The 18,714-nt window shown below is 34.5% G+C and overlaps 1 protein-coding gene across 2 annotated transcripts; it reads right to left on the reverse strand.

The window, feature by feature from the left end:
• Positions 1-332: 332 nt before the first annotated feature.
• On the reverse strand, positions 333-10,630 carry LOC133674754 (uncharacterized). Of its 2 annotated transcripts, none has more exons than XM_062095977.1 (20): positions 9,498-10,630; positions 8,719-9,181; positions 8,314-8,401; positions 8,047-8,228; positions 7,786-7,922; positions 7,514-7,580; positions 6,782-6,947; positions 6,535-6,646; positions 5,268-5,343; positions 4,980-5,162; positions 4,695-4,855; positions 4,009-4,108; positions 3,370-3,574; positions 2,971-3,257; positions 2,740-2,861; positions 2,426-2,570; positions 2,217-2,309; positions 1,554-1,627; positions 1,203-1,256; positions 333-1,094 (listed from the first exon to the last, which is right to left on the reverse strand). In XM_062095977.1, the coding sequence occupies exons 1-20, from the start codon at positions 10,511-10,513 to the stop codon at positions 794-796; spliced, it is 4,032 nt and encodes a 1,343-aa protein (XP_061951961.1). In that variant the 5' UTR covers positions 10,514-10,630; the 3' UTR covers positions 333-793. The 2 variants fall into 2 exon arrangements, with proteins under 2 accessions (XP_061951961.1, XP_061951960.1); XM_062095976.1 differs by having other exon boundaries at positions 6,535-6,649.
• Between the last annotated feature and the right edge of the window lie 8,084 nt (positions 10,631-18,714).

Below are 18,714 nucleotides of genomic sequence, written 5' to 3' on the forward strand. Positions count from 1 at the left end.
GTTAGAAGCGTTGTAAGTAGAATTGTTGAATTTCAGCAAAATAAATCATCAGCATTAGAGTCTCCAGCAGTGATGGAGCTTGTTCCACTGGTTTCATCTAAACAAATTTCAAGAGTGATTCAAGCTGACCAATCTTCTAGCAAGCTCAAGAGCCAACTGTCTCTTCATTCTTTTGATAAGAAATAGAGCCAGATGCCGGATCAAAACATGTAAACAACAGCGTCTCTAAACCCATGAGAGATTGAAATCAGCACAAATCTCTCAATTCAGCTCTGAATTGAAAACCCGTGCTTTTCTTATTGCTAAAAAAACCTTCAAAGGAATCAAGGCAGTAATAACAATCAGCACTAGTTTATTTTTACTCAAAAATGTCACAGAAAGTGACTAGAAAATCAATAACATAATTCATATCAAATTTCTTATGCTTTTGCAACAATACAAACGAATTACTATATAACTACTTCTTCCTACCATATTCTTTACTGTGAGTTCCAGTGGAAATTTTAACATCAGCTACAACATTATCAACCATCACAGTGATTTTCTCTACAACAGACAACATCGCCAGAGTTATTCAGCTGAAAGTGTTCATATAGACGGGTGTATCACTCTGTTCATTCTAATTTTCAAACCCTAAATAGGAGTCCAACTCAATTTTCAGATTTGAACCTGCAATCATGGTGACTTAACATGGACATGGTCTCTTTAACTTGAAATTATCACCCTATGAAATAGGCATCACTATCACTTGAACGAGAGAAACTTTGCTAAATATGGTGGTATGCTCAGTTAATTAGTCAGAAAATGGCTGGGAGTCCATGCACAGATGCACCAACTTTCTTTGGTATTGTCCATAATATTCACCTACTGCAATGACATCTTCATTCTCTGGATTCAACCCTGGCAAGCCAACGAGAGTATCCTTGATTGAAGACCCAGATTCATCATCTGAATTTCCTAAATTTGATATAAATTGTGCATGGCCTTCATGGCAAGCAAGTATGAACATGGCAGCTGTATCAGGTTGTTGTGCTTCCCGGAGTGCTGCTAGGGCATCTTGCAATGCACCAGCTGCAACATAAAGAATAAGAGCCCTGCATTGGCCCATTGCAAACGTCAAGACGATAACATTAGCAAATTGACGGGAACATGAGCAAATTGACAGGAACATTGCAAACATCAAAACCAGAAAATGATAGTACCTCCAGATGTTGTGTTCGGCATGGAGGACATGGTTGGCCCATCTTAACAACACCCTAAGAAGTTAAAATTTGCAAGTATGATTAGCATAGTTCAAAATTAGTTATACCTATGCAAATGCCTAGATGTGCAATGCAGACAAAATATAAGGGATTCTAGATGAGATTTGGGTTTGATTGATTAGAGATGCTTCACACAGCACATGCACTATTGTATTACACATGCACAAGCAACCACATTGAGAAATGAAATCGTTGACTGGAAATTGATTGATAAAAGGCTATGCAATTTTGCAAGATGCACCTAAAAATGCTAACAGAATCATCAAATTTAGTGATGAAAAGGATCATAACCTAGCATAATCAGATCCACTTAAATGTGTAGCCGCCAAAGTTGCAGCATCCGTCCAGCATCCTGCATCTTGCAACTGCACAAGTTTATGTATTCTATCAGTCTAGAAAAAAATAATCATTGCTCAATTTAACACCCTGCTAAAGGAACAAAAAGTCCTCTCCACATGTCATGGGAGAAAAAACAAATTCCAAGTCAGAGGTCATGACATTATGCCCTGTCTGCTTTTTTTTTTTTGCCTCCAGTTTTGTGCAGAAAAGTCATGCACGTATGTAAAGTATCATTGGATTTGCAACCAATACAGATGGGATCAATCCAAAATCTCCTTCAACTTGTCATTAATTCAGCCAACTGTCATGGAAAGTCAACAGTGATTTATGAATACTATTAATTTTATGACATGTGCATTTCTCCTTGTCCCTGTTGTCATTGGATCATTATGGAATAAATATTTTATTACTGTCGAGATTTATTTCCGCTTAATCTGTGCAATTTCTACAACTGTTCAACAATTATGGAAAAAACCCAAAATGAAAGACAAATTTGCAGTGTGGATATCAAGTGATAGATCATAATATAAAAATGCATCTTGATAAAATATTTTACTTTGGTGATCAATTTCAGAGACATTGAAGGAACACAGACAGTTTGATATAGAACCTAACCTGTGAACAAGCCTCTTGATACCTTCCAACAGCACAAAGAAGATGAGTGCCAGACAATGATCTGTCTGTCTGGACCATGTTGGCTGCAACAACCTAGATGATAACACGGTCGTAAAGAAGTCAAAATGCACATAGAAGTAGCTAGTGCAATTCCAATGACAGGATGTGGGCTAACATTGAAACATAAGCTGTTCTATATCATTGCTCACCTTAACTGCAAGCTCATGAAGAGACCTTGACACAGCAGACGAGAGAGCGACTGCACGTAGAGCATTTACATAGAAATAAGAGCTCTCAGGAGAAGTAGAAAGCAACAAGCTGACTGCTGCTTCTAAGTTCCCAATAGAAACGAGCCTGTTTATCAAGAATATGGCATATAATCATCACTCTAAAACCCAAATACAGGTGCAAGGGAAGACAGCTCATATACTAGATCCAAGCTTTCAATCAATAAATAGATGATCTGCGGGGAAGAAAAGGTAACCAGTACATGCAACATACAACAGTAAGGCAAGGAACTCACTCATGTACTCGATTCTGAATAGCCTCTTCTCCCTCCAATTTCTCATGCCAAGGAATGCGCTCACAAGCACTTTCCCATAGTTCTTCTTTCTGGAAAGCCATTGATCTAAGTTGACCTTCACTCTGCCACAGGATAGTCCAAGTTATAAAATGATAATACATTATAAATGATTAAAACATCATAATATCTGCAATCTAGCATTTTACAAAGTGAAAACATGAAATGACTTACCAATGGATCCTTTTTCTCAGTCCCAATTACCGACCTCCCCTTTGATGAAATTCTGTTCAGCATAGTCACGTCATCGAGCTCTGGGGTTGATGCTGAGACAGGCGCTTTCTGTGTTGACTTCGTAACTAGCTTATCCATCAAATGTTTAAGAGCACGAGGCAACTGCAACCAGAATAGTGCTTCTGAGGTTTCACCAAAAATTGCAGCTGCAAATGCAAACCTCGCAGCACAGCCTTTCTTGACTACGATAGCATATAGTCTAGCCGTTTCATCATCAAGTATGCAGCCTTGAGCAATGGAAACATTAGGAATGTGTGAGTGCTAAACCAATTAAAACAAATGCTCATATGGTAGATTTTTTATGTATTGCACGTGTTGGACAGGCCACCCATGACCGACCTTCTCTCCTGTAAGGATCTAACACTTTGAGGAGCATTTCTGGCACCACAGAGTCACCAACAGGTGGAAGATCAATTATGTAATTCCGGAGATCCCCTTTGAATGAAGCAGTTCCAGGAATTAAGTGAGGCCTCTTGTCAATAGTTGTGCTGCAAGTGTTAAACCAAGAGGGTTTGACACCTAATTGCAAGATCATCCGCAATGCCTGCACAAGGAACAACAACAGTAGTTGGTGGTCACCATAAATGACAGCCTTTATCCACGAAAAATTCACCAATTTTGGAAGACAAACAGACATGCCTTTTTCCACAGCCTTTTTTTGGATGTCACCATATCCTAGACAGTAAATGCAGGGCATGAAATGCTACAACCTCCATGATTAGCAAAACATAGCCTGGGATTTATTTTCAAAAGATTCTCTCTTTTTTGATTGGGGAATAAATGGCTGTTGGGCTGTTGAGGGAGTGGGGGAGGGGCAGTTGAATTTCTAGCCCATCAACAATTTGATTTCCATTCCTTGTTTTTTGTTTTCTTAAAAGAGAGCCACCCCTGAATGGATGGGTGGATATATATATATATATATATATATATAGAGAGAGAGAGAGAGAGAGAGAGAGAGAGAGAGAGAGTAATTCTCACCAGTGCATGTGGTGTGGGAAGCAGTATGGGAGAGCATATAGGCATAGGCTGAAATTTTTCTTTAATAGCTCGGGGTTGGAGGCCAAGTTTTTTGTCATTTCTGCATGAAAAGATGACCACAGGCACTGGTATCAAAGCACAAACAATGACAAATATCCATTGAAAAAAAATTAAGAGGAATCACATATTATATTAAAGCTAATTCATCAAGCATTATTACACACTACAATTTTTTAATGGAATATTCACTACAAATATCAACAGTGTGAAAATTACTGATCTACATCATCAAACAATTTACAGCAAAACAACTACCAAATCGCCACTTTGCACAAAACATAGCGCCAGTAAAATTGTAATTGACAAAGCATGAAAGACATGTACGAACAATCCCCAATGTCCGATGCCCAGAAGAGAGATAAAAAGTTTCTAAACTATTTAATCAGACTCCATCAAATCATGTTCGCTAATTAGTTGTACAATTCAATCTGATTATATTCCAGAGATAATAGGTGCAAAGAAAACAGATTGCTGCATGCTACAGCACCACCTAAATCCCTGACCAGTCCAATCAAGAATGTTTTTCAAAAAGTAATTTATTATTGACACCACTTAACCCTTTCAAATATAAAGACAATAACAAGTGAAGAAAAAAAGTTCGACAACATATATTTGGCGGCACATACATGTTAACCTCAACAAGGCGAAAGCTACTATCAGCTCCAGCAATACATAATACCAGAGGGTCATTTCTATTAGTTCGCAGAGGCAACCAATCGAGTTCCAACACAAGGGTTCCAGGAAATAGAGGTTGTAAAAGGGAATTAGCTAACGGGTCTGGCAAATCCTGCAAATAAAAAAATAGCATGGACATTAAAATTTGCCAGCAGAACAGTAGACTCTGTATCACAGTAACATGAATGCAGACTATGCTTTAAGGAACAAGATTCGTTGCCATATTTCATGCTTACAAGGTCAAAAATAGAAAAGGTATTGTCATAAAAAAGGACAGCAATAAGCCCTCGGCTGCGGTCTCCAGGAACAACAGGTGAGAATTTGATTCTCCTGATTCCTTCCCTGTGAGTGTTAAATGATGAAGAATGCCCAGTTGTTACATCCCACCACCGTATGTTCCCAGACCTATCCCCCATGACCTGAAAAGTAGTCAAGTCACTGCCTCTCACAATAGAAACTTTGGAACAATTAATTTGTTGATATGGCCAATTAACTGAAATAATTAGGAATATAATGATACATACAACATGAGGCAAGCGGTAGGCCATGGCCGTAATCAATCCATCAGAAGACACAAATGAAGATGAAGGCCATTTCGGTCTATAGACAAGAAAAGAAAACTTCATGAGATAAGGCAAACAACTAGACACCATGTACTGCAAAAAACAGAACTACCTCTGTAGCATTTGATGGTGATAGATGATAGTAATTGAGCAAACCAGATGTGTTGCTTTTGAAAGGGATAGAAAGGAAAGGAAAAATTGCATCTGTATAAAATTGCAAATATAGTGCCTTTTTTATATAGGGGAATTCAAAAGGCAATTATTCTTATTCAAGCCATTTTGTAGCCTCTATTCACCTTTGAGATGAGTGAAGCATTGAACATGGCAAAGAAAATCACCACATTACAATGCGAAAAAGCATGGGATGAATCACAGCAAACATGACTGCAGAAAGTGGTAATCTATGATGGAATTTATCATGGTACATGCTTCATAAACTATGTATTTCCTTTTGACTTTTACAGTATATCCTTTTCTCCTTGGGGGGCTGGGGTAAGAAAAGGAGAAAAATTGATACTTAAAATGTAAAAGTACAATTAACAGAAACCTAGTGCATAAAGTAAATTTAAATTCATGTTCAATCATACATCCTGTTCATTATCAACCAGAAGTGAAATCTATATGGACTTTATAATTTAACTTAGGATGCTAAAGGCATCTCCTTCCTAAGAGCAAATGGTGGCTTTAATTCTTCAGAGTTCTTATTTTGTCGAGCAAAATGAAAACGTTAAAGCAGTTTCAGATTCACTTCATCATATCCAACTCAAGCAGGACTGTATCTACATTCTTGGCTTTTTACCTCTTTTACAACCACGGCTTGCTCAAAAATACTAGAAAAAGTTTTGCTTCATCCCTACCACAGAATACGAATCATAAATTACATACCTGGCCTCCCTTTTATTATAAGACCATCATGTTTTGCTAACACTGGCAGATGCTGATGGGGAATGATTGAAAAGAAAATCCAACTTGATCAAAACATACAAAAGTTAAAGCTATTATCCAGTTGGCCAGTTATGCTTCCAATGAAGTAGGGTTCTAAGAAAAGAACATATTTTCAACTTCTTTTTGGCATAAATTGGCTGTTCATCAATGTTCAACCTACATCCTCTACTTGCAAGCCCATGCTCATGGCTAAAATATAAATACAAGAGAATCAAGCAATGGATGTTTAGGCATAACAAATGCCAAATGTCCTAATGCAACAACTCGCATCAAATACTTGTACCTGAAATCCCGGATCCTCCGCCCATGAACCTCAAAAACTCCAAGAGCACCATTTACTAGTGCAAATGCAAAACTTTCAGCAGTGTCATCCTGAGAAGCATCTGAGCTTCCTGCTGCTGCACATAAAAGCTACTTCCTTGTTTAAAAGATTTTGAACATAAGAAAGCAAGAAAAGAAACTGGATCAAATGGTTTGGACTAGCAACCAATCTACATAATAATTTAGAAAATCAAGCAAAAAGAGCTCACTGGATTCTGATGCAGGTTCCTTTGCAGTGGATGCTCCATCTTGTGCTACAGGCGTTTGATCTTTCGATGACCACAACACTTGTTTAGAAGGACCATTTTGAACTGGCCGAGGAACTGTTGGAAGAGTCCATTCCAATACCGTAAATGGAAGAGCTAATGATCTAAGCTACATGAGGATATAAAGCATAATAATTATCTAATGGATAAAATTATAATAAAAAATCACCAAACAGAAGGTTATAACTCAAGATTCTACCATTCACTATGAGTCAGAAAAATATTTACACTTCAGACATTCATGTAGTCAAGGAAAAAGTAATGAATGGCTGCTGTTATAAAATATATAAAATGAAGGTACATGATATGTGAAATTACTGAGATAAGATTGACGTCCACAACTACATGCTAAGAGATTAAGTTTTTTATAATGAATTTTAGCCTTATTTTGAATTTAACAGTGTCTTATATATTTTTAAACAAACTAAATCTATTTACCTTAAGAAATTAGCATGCAAATGGAAAAACATAGATTCATTTTATGTCATTATCCAAAGTAAAACAACCATTTGCACCAAGAGAAATCTCAGATTTTGGCATTCTCCCTCCTCTCAAACAAGATAAATAGATTAAGTACTTCCTACATCACCTTAAAACCACAAAACTCGTTATATTTAAAAGGTGAATATTTTGAGTAATGATGGAAAAGGAGAAGGTATCAATCAGCCTACAAACCATGATGGGAGTTTTTGTCATTGCCCAAACCTCCACCGGTGCATCACGGAATAAAATAAGAAGATACCTGGAAATTTAAAACTCGGGTGTAAGCTACCAATAAAAACATATAAATGTGATGTGTGTATCAATACACAGACAGAACAGAAGCAAAAGAGTAGTATGAAGAAACATTCAGAACAGCAACGAAATATATAGCCAGCAGTTGTACATGAAGTTGAAACTGTAATGCACCACAATTACAGTTGAAGAAAAAAAGGTTTCAGAGCAACCTTCCAGATGAAGAAGTTCGTAGAGCTCTAATGGGTGCACGTTCTGGCTTTTGTAAAACTCGAAATGGTCTGTTAAGACCGCTTCTAAGACAGGTTACAACAAGCCGATTATTGTAACCTCCATTTTTTTCATTCACCTGTCCCAACAGAGAGAGAGAGAGAGAGAGAGAGATATTTAAAGAAAGAGTGTGAATGAAAACAAGTAAAACTTAGATTACTACAATGCATTCATACAATAACTTCCGATTCAGTGTCATTTACCTGATTGTAAGAAAATGAAACAAGTCTAGAATTTCCAAGCCATCGTAACCCCCTAACCGTACTATTATGAACTGAAAAACTAGCTGCAACAGCATTTGCAGAAACATCAACAACATCAATTGTCCCAGATTGAGTACCCAGAGCAACCAGAGGAACAGCTACAGCAGGATAATTCCCCCCACCTTCACAGTAAATAATCAACTTAATCTAGGTTATAACGAGAACAAAAAATTGACTTCAAGGATTTAGTGTCAAGAAGAAACTAACGGGCCAAAGTAGCTACTAGAGAAGGAGAGGGGACAGCCAGCATAGTAACTGTCGAAGAAAGAAGCTGCAGCTGCCCAACTAAACTGATCTGCATCAATAATTTGGCTCATAAGGATGCACAGATAAAGCTAGAATTAACATAGGATGAACACTAAATCTACGCGCCAAGACTGTCATCCGTCTTTAATAATACAATAAAAAAAAAGGAGAGAGGTAACATAATAGCTTGCACTTATAAACAAACTCTTGACATGGAACAGAAACTTGCAGAACTATGGTTGTATTTTGAAGTCATAATCTTCCTCAATTCAGCTACTAATTTTACAGTCTATGGCCAACAGCCACCAAGAAGAATGCATAAAACTACATAAAATAACATTCAAGATGAGATGTTTATTCACTTACCTTAAACGACAAATCCTGGCTCAAAGTAGATGAGAGGCGGTTTTTATTGCCATTCCCAAGCTCATGTTGCTTGCCTGCTTCTTTGCCAAGTCCATCAGTCACAACTACAGCATTGGCATTGTCCCCTATAAGTGGAATTTCATGGGAATCAGCAACCGTATCCTTATGATTGTCTCCAGTCCCTTCAGCAGTTAACAGCCAGTTCCATACTTTTCCATCATCAGAAATTGAGATCATATGTGTAGTAGAGTGAACAACAGTATCATCACAGAAATCAAAAGGATTGTCAAAATCCACCTCAGCCGACGGAGAATCAGGTGCATCAGAACAAATCTTAGCAACATGTTGGAGCGTAGACTCTGACTGACAAATGGCAACAGCTAGAACTGAAGGAGAAGGGACCGATGTTCCAATTGACGGCATCAACTCCTCCATTGCACACATTACATGCACCTGTTCTCCTCTGCAATGGTTACCCCAATAAGCGCATTCCTTATTTCACCCAACAACACAAGTACTCATTGCATAAACCTAGTTCTTCATATACCAGAACAATCAAATTATCTAAAACAGTAACACTAACCAATTGTAAGAATGAAGTTCACTGAAAAAATCATTAGTCCGAGCCTACATAACAATTTCTCCAATAACACCATAAACCCACACAAATATCATTGAATCAATTAATTCACAAAACAATTCTTGACATAATTTTCATACGAAAAAAAGAGCTGCAAGATGAATACAGACTTCACTTTCCAATTAACAGAAACACTTACTCTTTTCGCCGCCAAATACTGAGCTTTCCATCAAGATGAGCGCAGTAAAGCAATTCATTATTCGGATCCGGCAAAACATCCAGAAACTTCCCACAGCCTCTAGGCAATGCAGCACTAAAAAGCACGGTCTCGTATTTCAAATCAAAAACCACAAGCTCCCTAGGAAACGTGACAAACAGAATATTCCTCCATTGTGGTGAAAACGCCATTTTCACACTATACAACGGAAAAACCGCCGATGCCGGCGCCAAGGATCCTCCCACACCACCACTGCTCGGCGTTACGTCCTTCTCTAGCCTCAACAAATCACTATAATCCGTCGGAATCTTAAATTCCTTTAAAATGACGTCATTCTCACTCTCTGCGAGCACTTTCACCGACAATAAAAATCCTTTAAGTCCGATGACACAAAAATGCCGCGAATCAAACGGATCACGACGAATGCACGACAAAAACTCCGGCGACGCATCGTACTTAAAGAAACAACAATTCGAAGCGGTGGCAGTGGAAGCGGCGCCGGTGGTGGTGTAGAGATAAAGAGAAGAAGGACCAGAAATGGCGGCGAGGGCGTATGAATCGGAACGAGAGAGGATCCAGCAAAGGTCTTGGATACCAGATTTCGGATTGGGATCAGGTTCGAGCCAGAGGACAATGGACTTGAGGCGGAAATCGAGGAGAGCAATACGGCCATGGCGGTCGGCGGCGGCGAGGAGGAGGTGGGAGGAAGAAGGTTCGGTGGAGAGGAGGTTGCGATTGAGAGGAGAAGGCGTGAAGCGTACGGAAGTGATGAAGGGGGAAAGAGAAGGAGAGGAAGTGGAAGAAGGAGGAGGAGGGAGAGGAAAAGTGGAGATTAATTGGAGGGAAAGAGCATCAACTATGGAAATGGAAGAACCGGAGGGAAAGGCGAGGAGATTTGAAGATGAAAGATCGAGGGAGGAAAAGTTATTACGGGAAGGTGGGCCAGGGAGGATTGTATCAGTTGTGGTGTTGCTTGGTTGTGATCTAGAGAGGGACATTGTATTTGCCGGAGAAGGAGAGGGAGAGGGAGAGGGAGGGGAGGGGAGGAACCTGTTCAGTTTTGCATTGGAGAGGGGAGGAGAGGAGAGCTGACTTTCCTTCTGGCGTTAGTGAGACGATGGCGTTGAAACGGGGAGTTTTGTTTGGAATTGGAATTAAACTTTTAAAAAGTCCGTTTTTTTTTTTAACTGGCCACAACCATTCTCATTAACATATGTTTATTTAATTGGATTTTGAAAATATATTAAAATAATTTTTATTATTTTTAATATTATTGTATAAAAAATATTAATTTAATGTTTTTTCAATTAAGTTTTTAAAAAAAATCATAAAAAACAAAATCAATTATAATTTAGTTTTAGTTAGGGACTTTAAATTAGATTTGACATTGATCTAATTATATCTCGTTGATAAACTATATATAAAGAAATTATTCAAGAAATGTCATTTTATTTTACAAAATATTAAAATAGTGTATGTAGGCTTTAATTAAATTGGTAGGTCGACTACATAATCTAAATTTTTAATCTGATTAGACTGGAAGTTAATAACTATAGTCAGAAGTCTAGTTGCATGTTGATCGGCCTCGTGCCCAGGAGACCATGATGATTGCCATTGATGGGCTAGTGGGGTGCAAGATTGGCGAGTCACCTTGTTAGACCTGGTTCCATTTGAAAAAGCTTGTTTCTAAACTTGGTGCAATAATGGCTTAGCACTTTTTGGAGGGTGACTCGATTTAGTAATGCGTAGATGTAGGTGTGTAATGCTCTAATTGATGTCCATTGTCCACTCGTGCTACTATATAATATCAATGCGGAAACAGATTTACGTGTTCATCACGTCGATAAATTGTTTTTTCAGATTCAATAAATCCAAACATTGATGGTTGAATTAGTAGTACTATATCAATACATGTAAATGTCACATAAATATATAATATAAATAGGCAATCTTCATCATCTTCATGAACATATGTGCTGTTTTTTTTTTGTATAAATAGCATTAAATATGTTCGGTTTAAAAAAATATTAAATTAATATTTTTTAAAAAATATTATTATTAATCATAACTAAGTTATGTTTTTAGATGATTTGCATCAATTTAATATATTTAAAATAAATTAACCCAAACTAGCTCTAAAAAAAACAACCTAGATAAGAAAAAAGGATGACAGGTCCATCATTTAAGAGCATCGATCAAGAGAAGAGGAAGATATTATTTAATAATTTGATTATATTAATTACATTTAATGTAGACAGAGTTTATATAGATGGATAGCCACATACAAGAAATAAAATAAATTATTCAAAACACTTCATTATTTTCTTTAATTAAATGATAAAAATAATTTTCTAATTATTTTGAATGGTTTGATTTCTTGAATTAAATGATAGGAAATAGAGTTTAATTTCTTGATTTTTTTAATCATTCAGGAAATAATTAAAAGTATTTAATTTGATTATTTCTTTTTTTTAAAAAAAAAAACCATAACTAGGATGACGGTGGAACAATCAATGGCAGCCAGATTGCTCGTATTTCTATCTTTTGGGGCTGTATACAATTAGGTTCTCTTACAGAAACCTCTCCAGACACAATCGCCAATGTTTTCCCGTCAGCTCTAAACAACTGTAAACTTTTCCTCCATCAATCGCGGCATTCCTGTTTATTTTTTTATTTTATAAGTATTTTTAAAAAAAATATTTTTTTTTATTTTAAATTAATATTTTAATGTTTTCAAATTATTTTAATATATTACGAAATAAAAATATTTTTAAAACAATTACTAAATAATTCCTAAAAGAAATTGCTATCAGAGCAATCGAGAGTAACAAAAAGTCACAGCCACCTCTTTCCATGTAATCAAGCAAGTTGTTCGAGCGGGGGAACAGGATTGTTCAAGGCACAGCCACGCACTTGTCGTGATACAGTGGGAGAAGGAACTTCTTTTTTTTTTTCATACATGTTTTTTTATATATTTACTAAATTTATAAGATATTTAGTAAATTTAAAAATTAATTATAATATGTGTAAGCTGAACTAAATAGCCCGATTATAATAAAAAAAAAAAGTTGTCCAAGCATTTTATCTTCACAGACCAATCGCTCCGACATGAATGAATTCAGTCCAACAACTATATCCACGTTAGTCTAATTACAAATATCTTAGAATCTAACCACTATATCCACGTTAGTATAATTATAAATATCTTAGAATCTACTTTCTTTTTTATTTTATTGTGTTAGTGATTTTTTAAAAAAATGTTTTTTATTTAAACAATCAAAATATCTAAAATTATAAAAAGAATTTTTTTAAAAAATCATTTTTTTAATAAACATGATGCCAGCCACGTTTCCGAAAAAGTTCATATAGAATGCCTCTTCCACTATTAAGGCCATGTTTGTTTCTTGAAATTCATTTTTCGAGAAACCACTTTCCAAACTTTCCTGTGTTTGTTTGTCATTAGGAAAGTTGGTCAACAGAAAACACTTTCCGGTCAACGGAAAACACTTTCTGATCAACGGAAACACTTTTTGGTCAACGGAAAACACTTTCCAGTCAAAGAAAAATTTGATTTGGTTTCTAGGAAAGTGTTTTCTCTTTTGGCTGTGTTTGTTTTCCGGAAAATGGTTTCCGGGAAACCACTTCCCAAACTTTCTTGTGTTTGTTTGCCATTGGAAAAGTTGGTCAACGGAAAACACTTTTCAGTCAAAGGAAAATTTGGCTTGGTTTTCAGGAAAGTGTTTTCCTGAAAAATTTGGACGGAAAACACTTTTCGGAAGTTGTGAAAAATTTAGAAATGTCATTATTTGCTAATTATATCAAATTTGATCCTCAAACTTTTGATTGCTATATATAATTTGTTTTGAATATTTATTTTTCAATTTCATCTCTTAAAATTTAATTTTTATATTAATTTTGGTCCTTATTTTTATAATTGTTATTTGCTTTTTCCTTATCATTTTTTTATTGAATTTTTTTTTTCTATCAAATTTGGTCCTCGTTCTTTTGATTTTTACTTACTTTTTTTGAAATAATTTATAAAATGTTTATTATTATTATTTTAATTTCTTCACCTTTCATTTTTTTTAATTTTTTAGATTTGATCTCTATTATTTTGATTATTATTTATTTTATTTGAGATAATTTATGAATTTTTTTTTTGTAATTTTATTCTTATTCAACTTTTTAATTTGTAAGATTTGTTCCTTATTATTTTAATAAACTTGAAAAAATAAAACATTAATAAGTTATTTTACAGCTCATTTTTCATAACATAACCAAACACTGGAAAGTGTTTTCCAACTTATTTTCCATTACACTACCAAATATCGGAATTCACTTTCCTGAAATTCACTTTTCCAAAAATTCACTTTCCAAAAAAAAACTATTTTCCTGCAAACAAACGGGGCCTAAAATATACAGCAATATTTGTAAGTCTTTAGATCATCTTTTGAGCAATCAGAACCATTCAACACGCATAAGAAAGGTAAAGGAAGAAGTCGCGTGTCATTATCATTAAAGGAATCCAGACGTGGTTGTCAAATCCAACCAGACACGACGGATTGATACAAAAATTCAGTAAATTATTAATTAACTATAAACAAAAAGGGGGTTTAGTGTAGCCCCTGTCACAAAGCTTTGCTTTTTCTTTTTTCAATCAATTATTTTTTTTAATTTATTATTTAATATTAAATTTATTTTTTATATAGCTGTCACAGTTTTAGCAGATTGATATGATTTGAAGAATTAATTCAATTTTTTAATTAAATTTTTTTATAAAAAAATTTTCATTTAATATTATATTAAATTAAAATTAGATTCCATGATTTATTTTGTTTATTTTCTATTATATTTTTCAGCCACGTGACTTGGAAATAATATTTAAAAAATTAATCCGAGTAAACTCGAGTTGTTTTTTGTGTCTTATTTTTAATTGATTTTTTTTATTTCATTATCTCTAGCACTGGGTCGGTTGGGAATTGAAATTCACAATCTCTTTTAATTTGCTTTTCACGAGGATATCATGATCTCATGAACAAGGTTGTTGGTTTTACCATCGTAGCCATGGTTAAATCAGGTCTTTTTTATTTTATTTATAAGAGGTTATTTCAGTCTCATGACCCGGTTCATGTATTTTTTTTTTATTGGGTTGTTCCCGTCTCATAATTGTTTTCCTCAATTTCATCATTTAATATTGTGTTTGATTAAAAATTAGGTTTCGAGATTTGTTTTAATTTGCCTTTTATTATAGGTTATTTCAGCTTTATAACCCAATAATAATGCTTAACAAGTTAACTCGATTCACTTGACTCATTTTTTATATCTTTTTTTAATAAAAAAGTTTATAAATTTCATCATTCAACATGAAAACTAACCTTGGGGCAATAATTGAGTAAATTATTCTTTAGTCCCCAGGTTTTGAATGTGATCATAACTCAGTTTTTAAGTTTTGAAAAATTATAATTTAATCCCTTAAACTTCTCAATTGTTGTTGTCTCTTTGAAAACGTACTTTTCTTTAAAATCCCAAATGTAATTCAAATTACGCGAGAAACCCCACCAAGTTGGGGGTCTAGAGAAACACCGACAATCGTTTTAACAGGATAAATGCCGGCAAGAGTTACAAATAAGTTACAATAAAAGTGGACCCCTCAACTCATCTGATGCTTGGTAAGGATGTGTGCTGGCATTGTGTAATTATTTCAAAGTATTTTTATTTAAAAATATATTAAAATAATAATTTTTTATTTAAAAACAATTTAAAATTATAAAAAAATTAATTTGAAATAAAAAATTCAAATATTTTTTTTTATAAAAAGAATCTATCACCAGGTTAATGTTGCTTTTGCAATGGGATTGGTTCTGGTTCTTGATCAAATGTATCGCGATAGTGCTGATGACTATTTGCAGGATGTAGACCCTACCTCAGAGGAATTTTCCTCTCGACATCTTTTCATGATTTGAAGAACAACGTACGAAAACAAAAGGGTTCAAAGATTAACAGCAATGAAGGCCAATCATGGATAATTTGAATGTCTGCCATGTACGCAGAAGACCTCGTGAAAATGTCCTCTTCATTGTATTTTAATATTGAAGAAATAATAAAAAAAGAAAAAACAATTTGTGCTCCCAATTTTCATGATTTGGGTAACTTTTACACAATAAGCTGATGAATTAATTGGGTAAGATGTGGTATTGCATGGAGAACTCCAAAGGTAAAAGCCCCGACGACCATCAGGTCAAACCTCGGATTACATGTGAGCTATAATTATTAAATTCGACATTTTTGAGGTCAACGCTTAAATTACATAGTCATATAATTAATATATTTTTTAAAAAATTTAAAACGAGATTAAATTTGAAGTTAATTGACGTGGATGCTAAGCACTATTGTTTTCCTTTTGTCATTTTCTTGGTTGGCTACTGTTAGCCGTAGAATAAAAATAAAAATATATTAATGGACTAGAAAATGAATCGTAGAGTCGATCAAGCATTGGACATTGAATGTGTACCCACAACATTAATTGTTTCTTTTTTTCGTTTTCTTTTTTTTTTCTTTTTTAAAATTAAGGGATTTTCAGATAGGTTTCATTGTCTACGGATGGGTTAAAATTTAAAATTGTATATTTACAAATAAATTCTCCTTATTTTTGGAGTTGAACCAGATATGATAAGGCTACAAAATGTTTTTTTGGGAAATATAAAAAAATGATCTCAATTATATAGACAGTCTCCATTTTTACCTCCAAGAGATTTTATATCAATTTTATCTTTCAAGTTACAAAAAATTTCAACAAAGTATTTTTATTTGTTTATATATTTCATCTGAATTGTAATTTATTTCTCCAAGAAACGACATTGTTTTATAGGATATTAAAATCTCTGGTTAATAAATTATATATGATAAAAGCTTAAATTGAGAAATATTTAATGACAAGAGTGTTTAGAAATGCGGGTCAGTTAATGCTTTTTTAAAAAATAATTTTTTTATATATTTTATATCATTTTGATGTGCTGATTTCAAAAATAATTTTTAAAAAATAAAAAATATATTAGTTTAATATATTTTAACATGAAAAATACTTTAAAAATTAACCGCAACTGCACTTCCAAACAAGCCCAATTCAATATAAAAATTTATTTCAAAATAAAACTCATACCAAGTCAATAGTTGGAGGACATTTTATGAAGTTTGCCTAAAAAAATGATGTGAATACATGTAACTTTTGGGTATGGATGATTTGCTTGAAGTACAGTAAAAAAGTTGCTTAATCCGTAGTTTGTTAGATTGACACGAAAAAAACTTGTATCACCATGCAAGTCTGGATTAATTAATTATTTTTATTTAAATAATATGGTTTCATTCATTTATTTTAAATTGTTAATAATGTTGCCGGGGTTTGGATCGAGTTTAACTAAACCTAATTAAGTTAACAAAGTTACCAAAAACACAGTCAAGTCTTTTAAATTTATTTGATTAAGTTAATATTTTATCTGATTTAACTAACAATTCAGCTCGAGTCAAACTTTGATTTTTGATTTTTCAAGTCAATTAACGAGGGTGGCTCGAGTATAACAACCATGATTATTAAATCAAAGTTGACAATTAATAACTAAGAAAAATAATTCACACAAAATACTTTAAGATTTTCTATCAATATTATACAGTATCACTTACGTTAAATCACCTCCAAACATGCATGGTCCATTGATTCCTCACATTTTATGATATCTATTTGCCTTCAAGCTCATGATATAATGGTGATGATGGAGCAAGACGGGTCATCAAACCACAAAACTTGCATTAATGTACTAATCAAAGAAATTCATCAGGAAAAATAACCCAGGCAGTGCCCTACCAATTACTGGCGAAGCATCAGCACTATCTCTTTCAGATTCTCACTCACAGATACTACAAACTGTAACCCAACAAAATGTCTCCCATGCATTGCCATGGACTCATGGGTTCATTGGCCTGTACATTAATTTGTTTTTGTTGTTGATGTGGTTGGAGGACGCTTGCCCCATTTTTCCCACAAGCTACGAGCATGGAAGCCAACACCATTTTACCGGATCATCTTCCACAAGCTACGAGCATGCATGGAAGCCAAGAGCATTTTACCGGATCATCTTCCACAAGCTACGAGCAAGCATGGAAGCCAAGACCATTTTACTGATCATTTTCCACAAGCTACGAGCATGGAAGCCAAGACCATTTTACTGGATCATCTTCCACAAGCTACGAGCATGGAAGCCAAGACCATTTTACTGCGAGGAGGGTTCGATTAAATGGTCTATAAAGTACCAAAAAAGGAGTCCACAGGAGTAGTGCTGGCTTGTGGCCAGCCATTTTCAAGAGTGGGCATATGGCATTTGTGAGTGGGAGAACCCACACATTGTTACAGGGACATGTCGAAGGCAGTGCTGAGCCTCTCTCAAACCTTCATGTAGGTATTTATAGCGCTTCTGTTCTGATATATCATGCAAAATTATATTATAAGTTAATTAACAAATTAATACTTTTAAAACCATAATCGGGTCAAAACATAGTTTCAATTACATCATACCGCGCTCCCATACCAACCCTTCCATGGAATTGAATTTTGTTCATGTACAAAATAAAAGAGACTAAAAAAGAGGTATTAGAAGGGACCTTTACTGAAGGTAGCCATTCAGCCATGGGATCTGTCATTTACAAGTATTTTAAGTCATATGTAGCTCATGGCTTATGAAACCCTTCAAAGAAATAAAAAAAATGAAAAAAGAGATTGAAAAGGAAGAAACACACAGCTTCTTGATTGAAAATCGGAGAGTCTGGGAAAGAAGAATAGATTCCCCGCTTCTTTTCTTTTCGTATGTTCTTTTCACTGGCTATATCCATTAAACCAAAGGATTCATCATCTCATCTTTTCCATCCATATCAGCCACTGCCTTTTTTTATTTTCCACCCAAAAACGTTTTGTTCCAAAATAGTCAACAGTTACTGCAACACCAAGTTGCATTGCATGATAATCCTTGTGATTAACCCTATTCAATGGCGTGCAAGGATTTTAGTCATTTTTTTTTATATAAAAAAAACTTTTCTGAAGCTAGCCGAAGTTGTTTTTGCAATTATTCCAATGCTATTTTTTAATAAAAGCAAATTTAAAATAACCAAATTTGTTTAATATTGTAGTTGTTTTTACGGTTATAATTTAAAT

Source organism: Populus nigra, chromosome 15 (genome assembly GCF_951802175.1).
Source record: "Populus nigra chromosome 15, ddPopNigr1.1, whole genome shotgun sequence".
Classification (NCBI taxonomy): domain Eukaryota; kingdom Viridiplantae; phylum Streptophyta; class Magnoliopsida; order Malpighiales; family Salicaceae; genus Populus; species Populus nigra.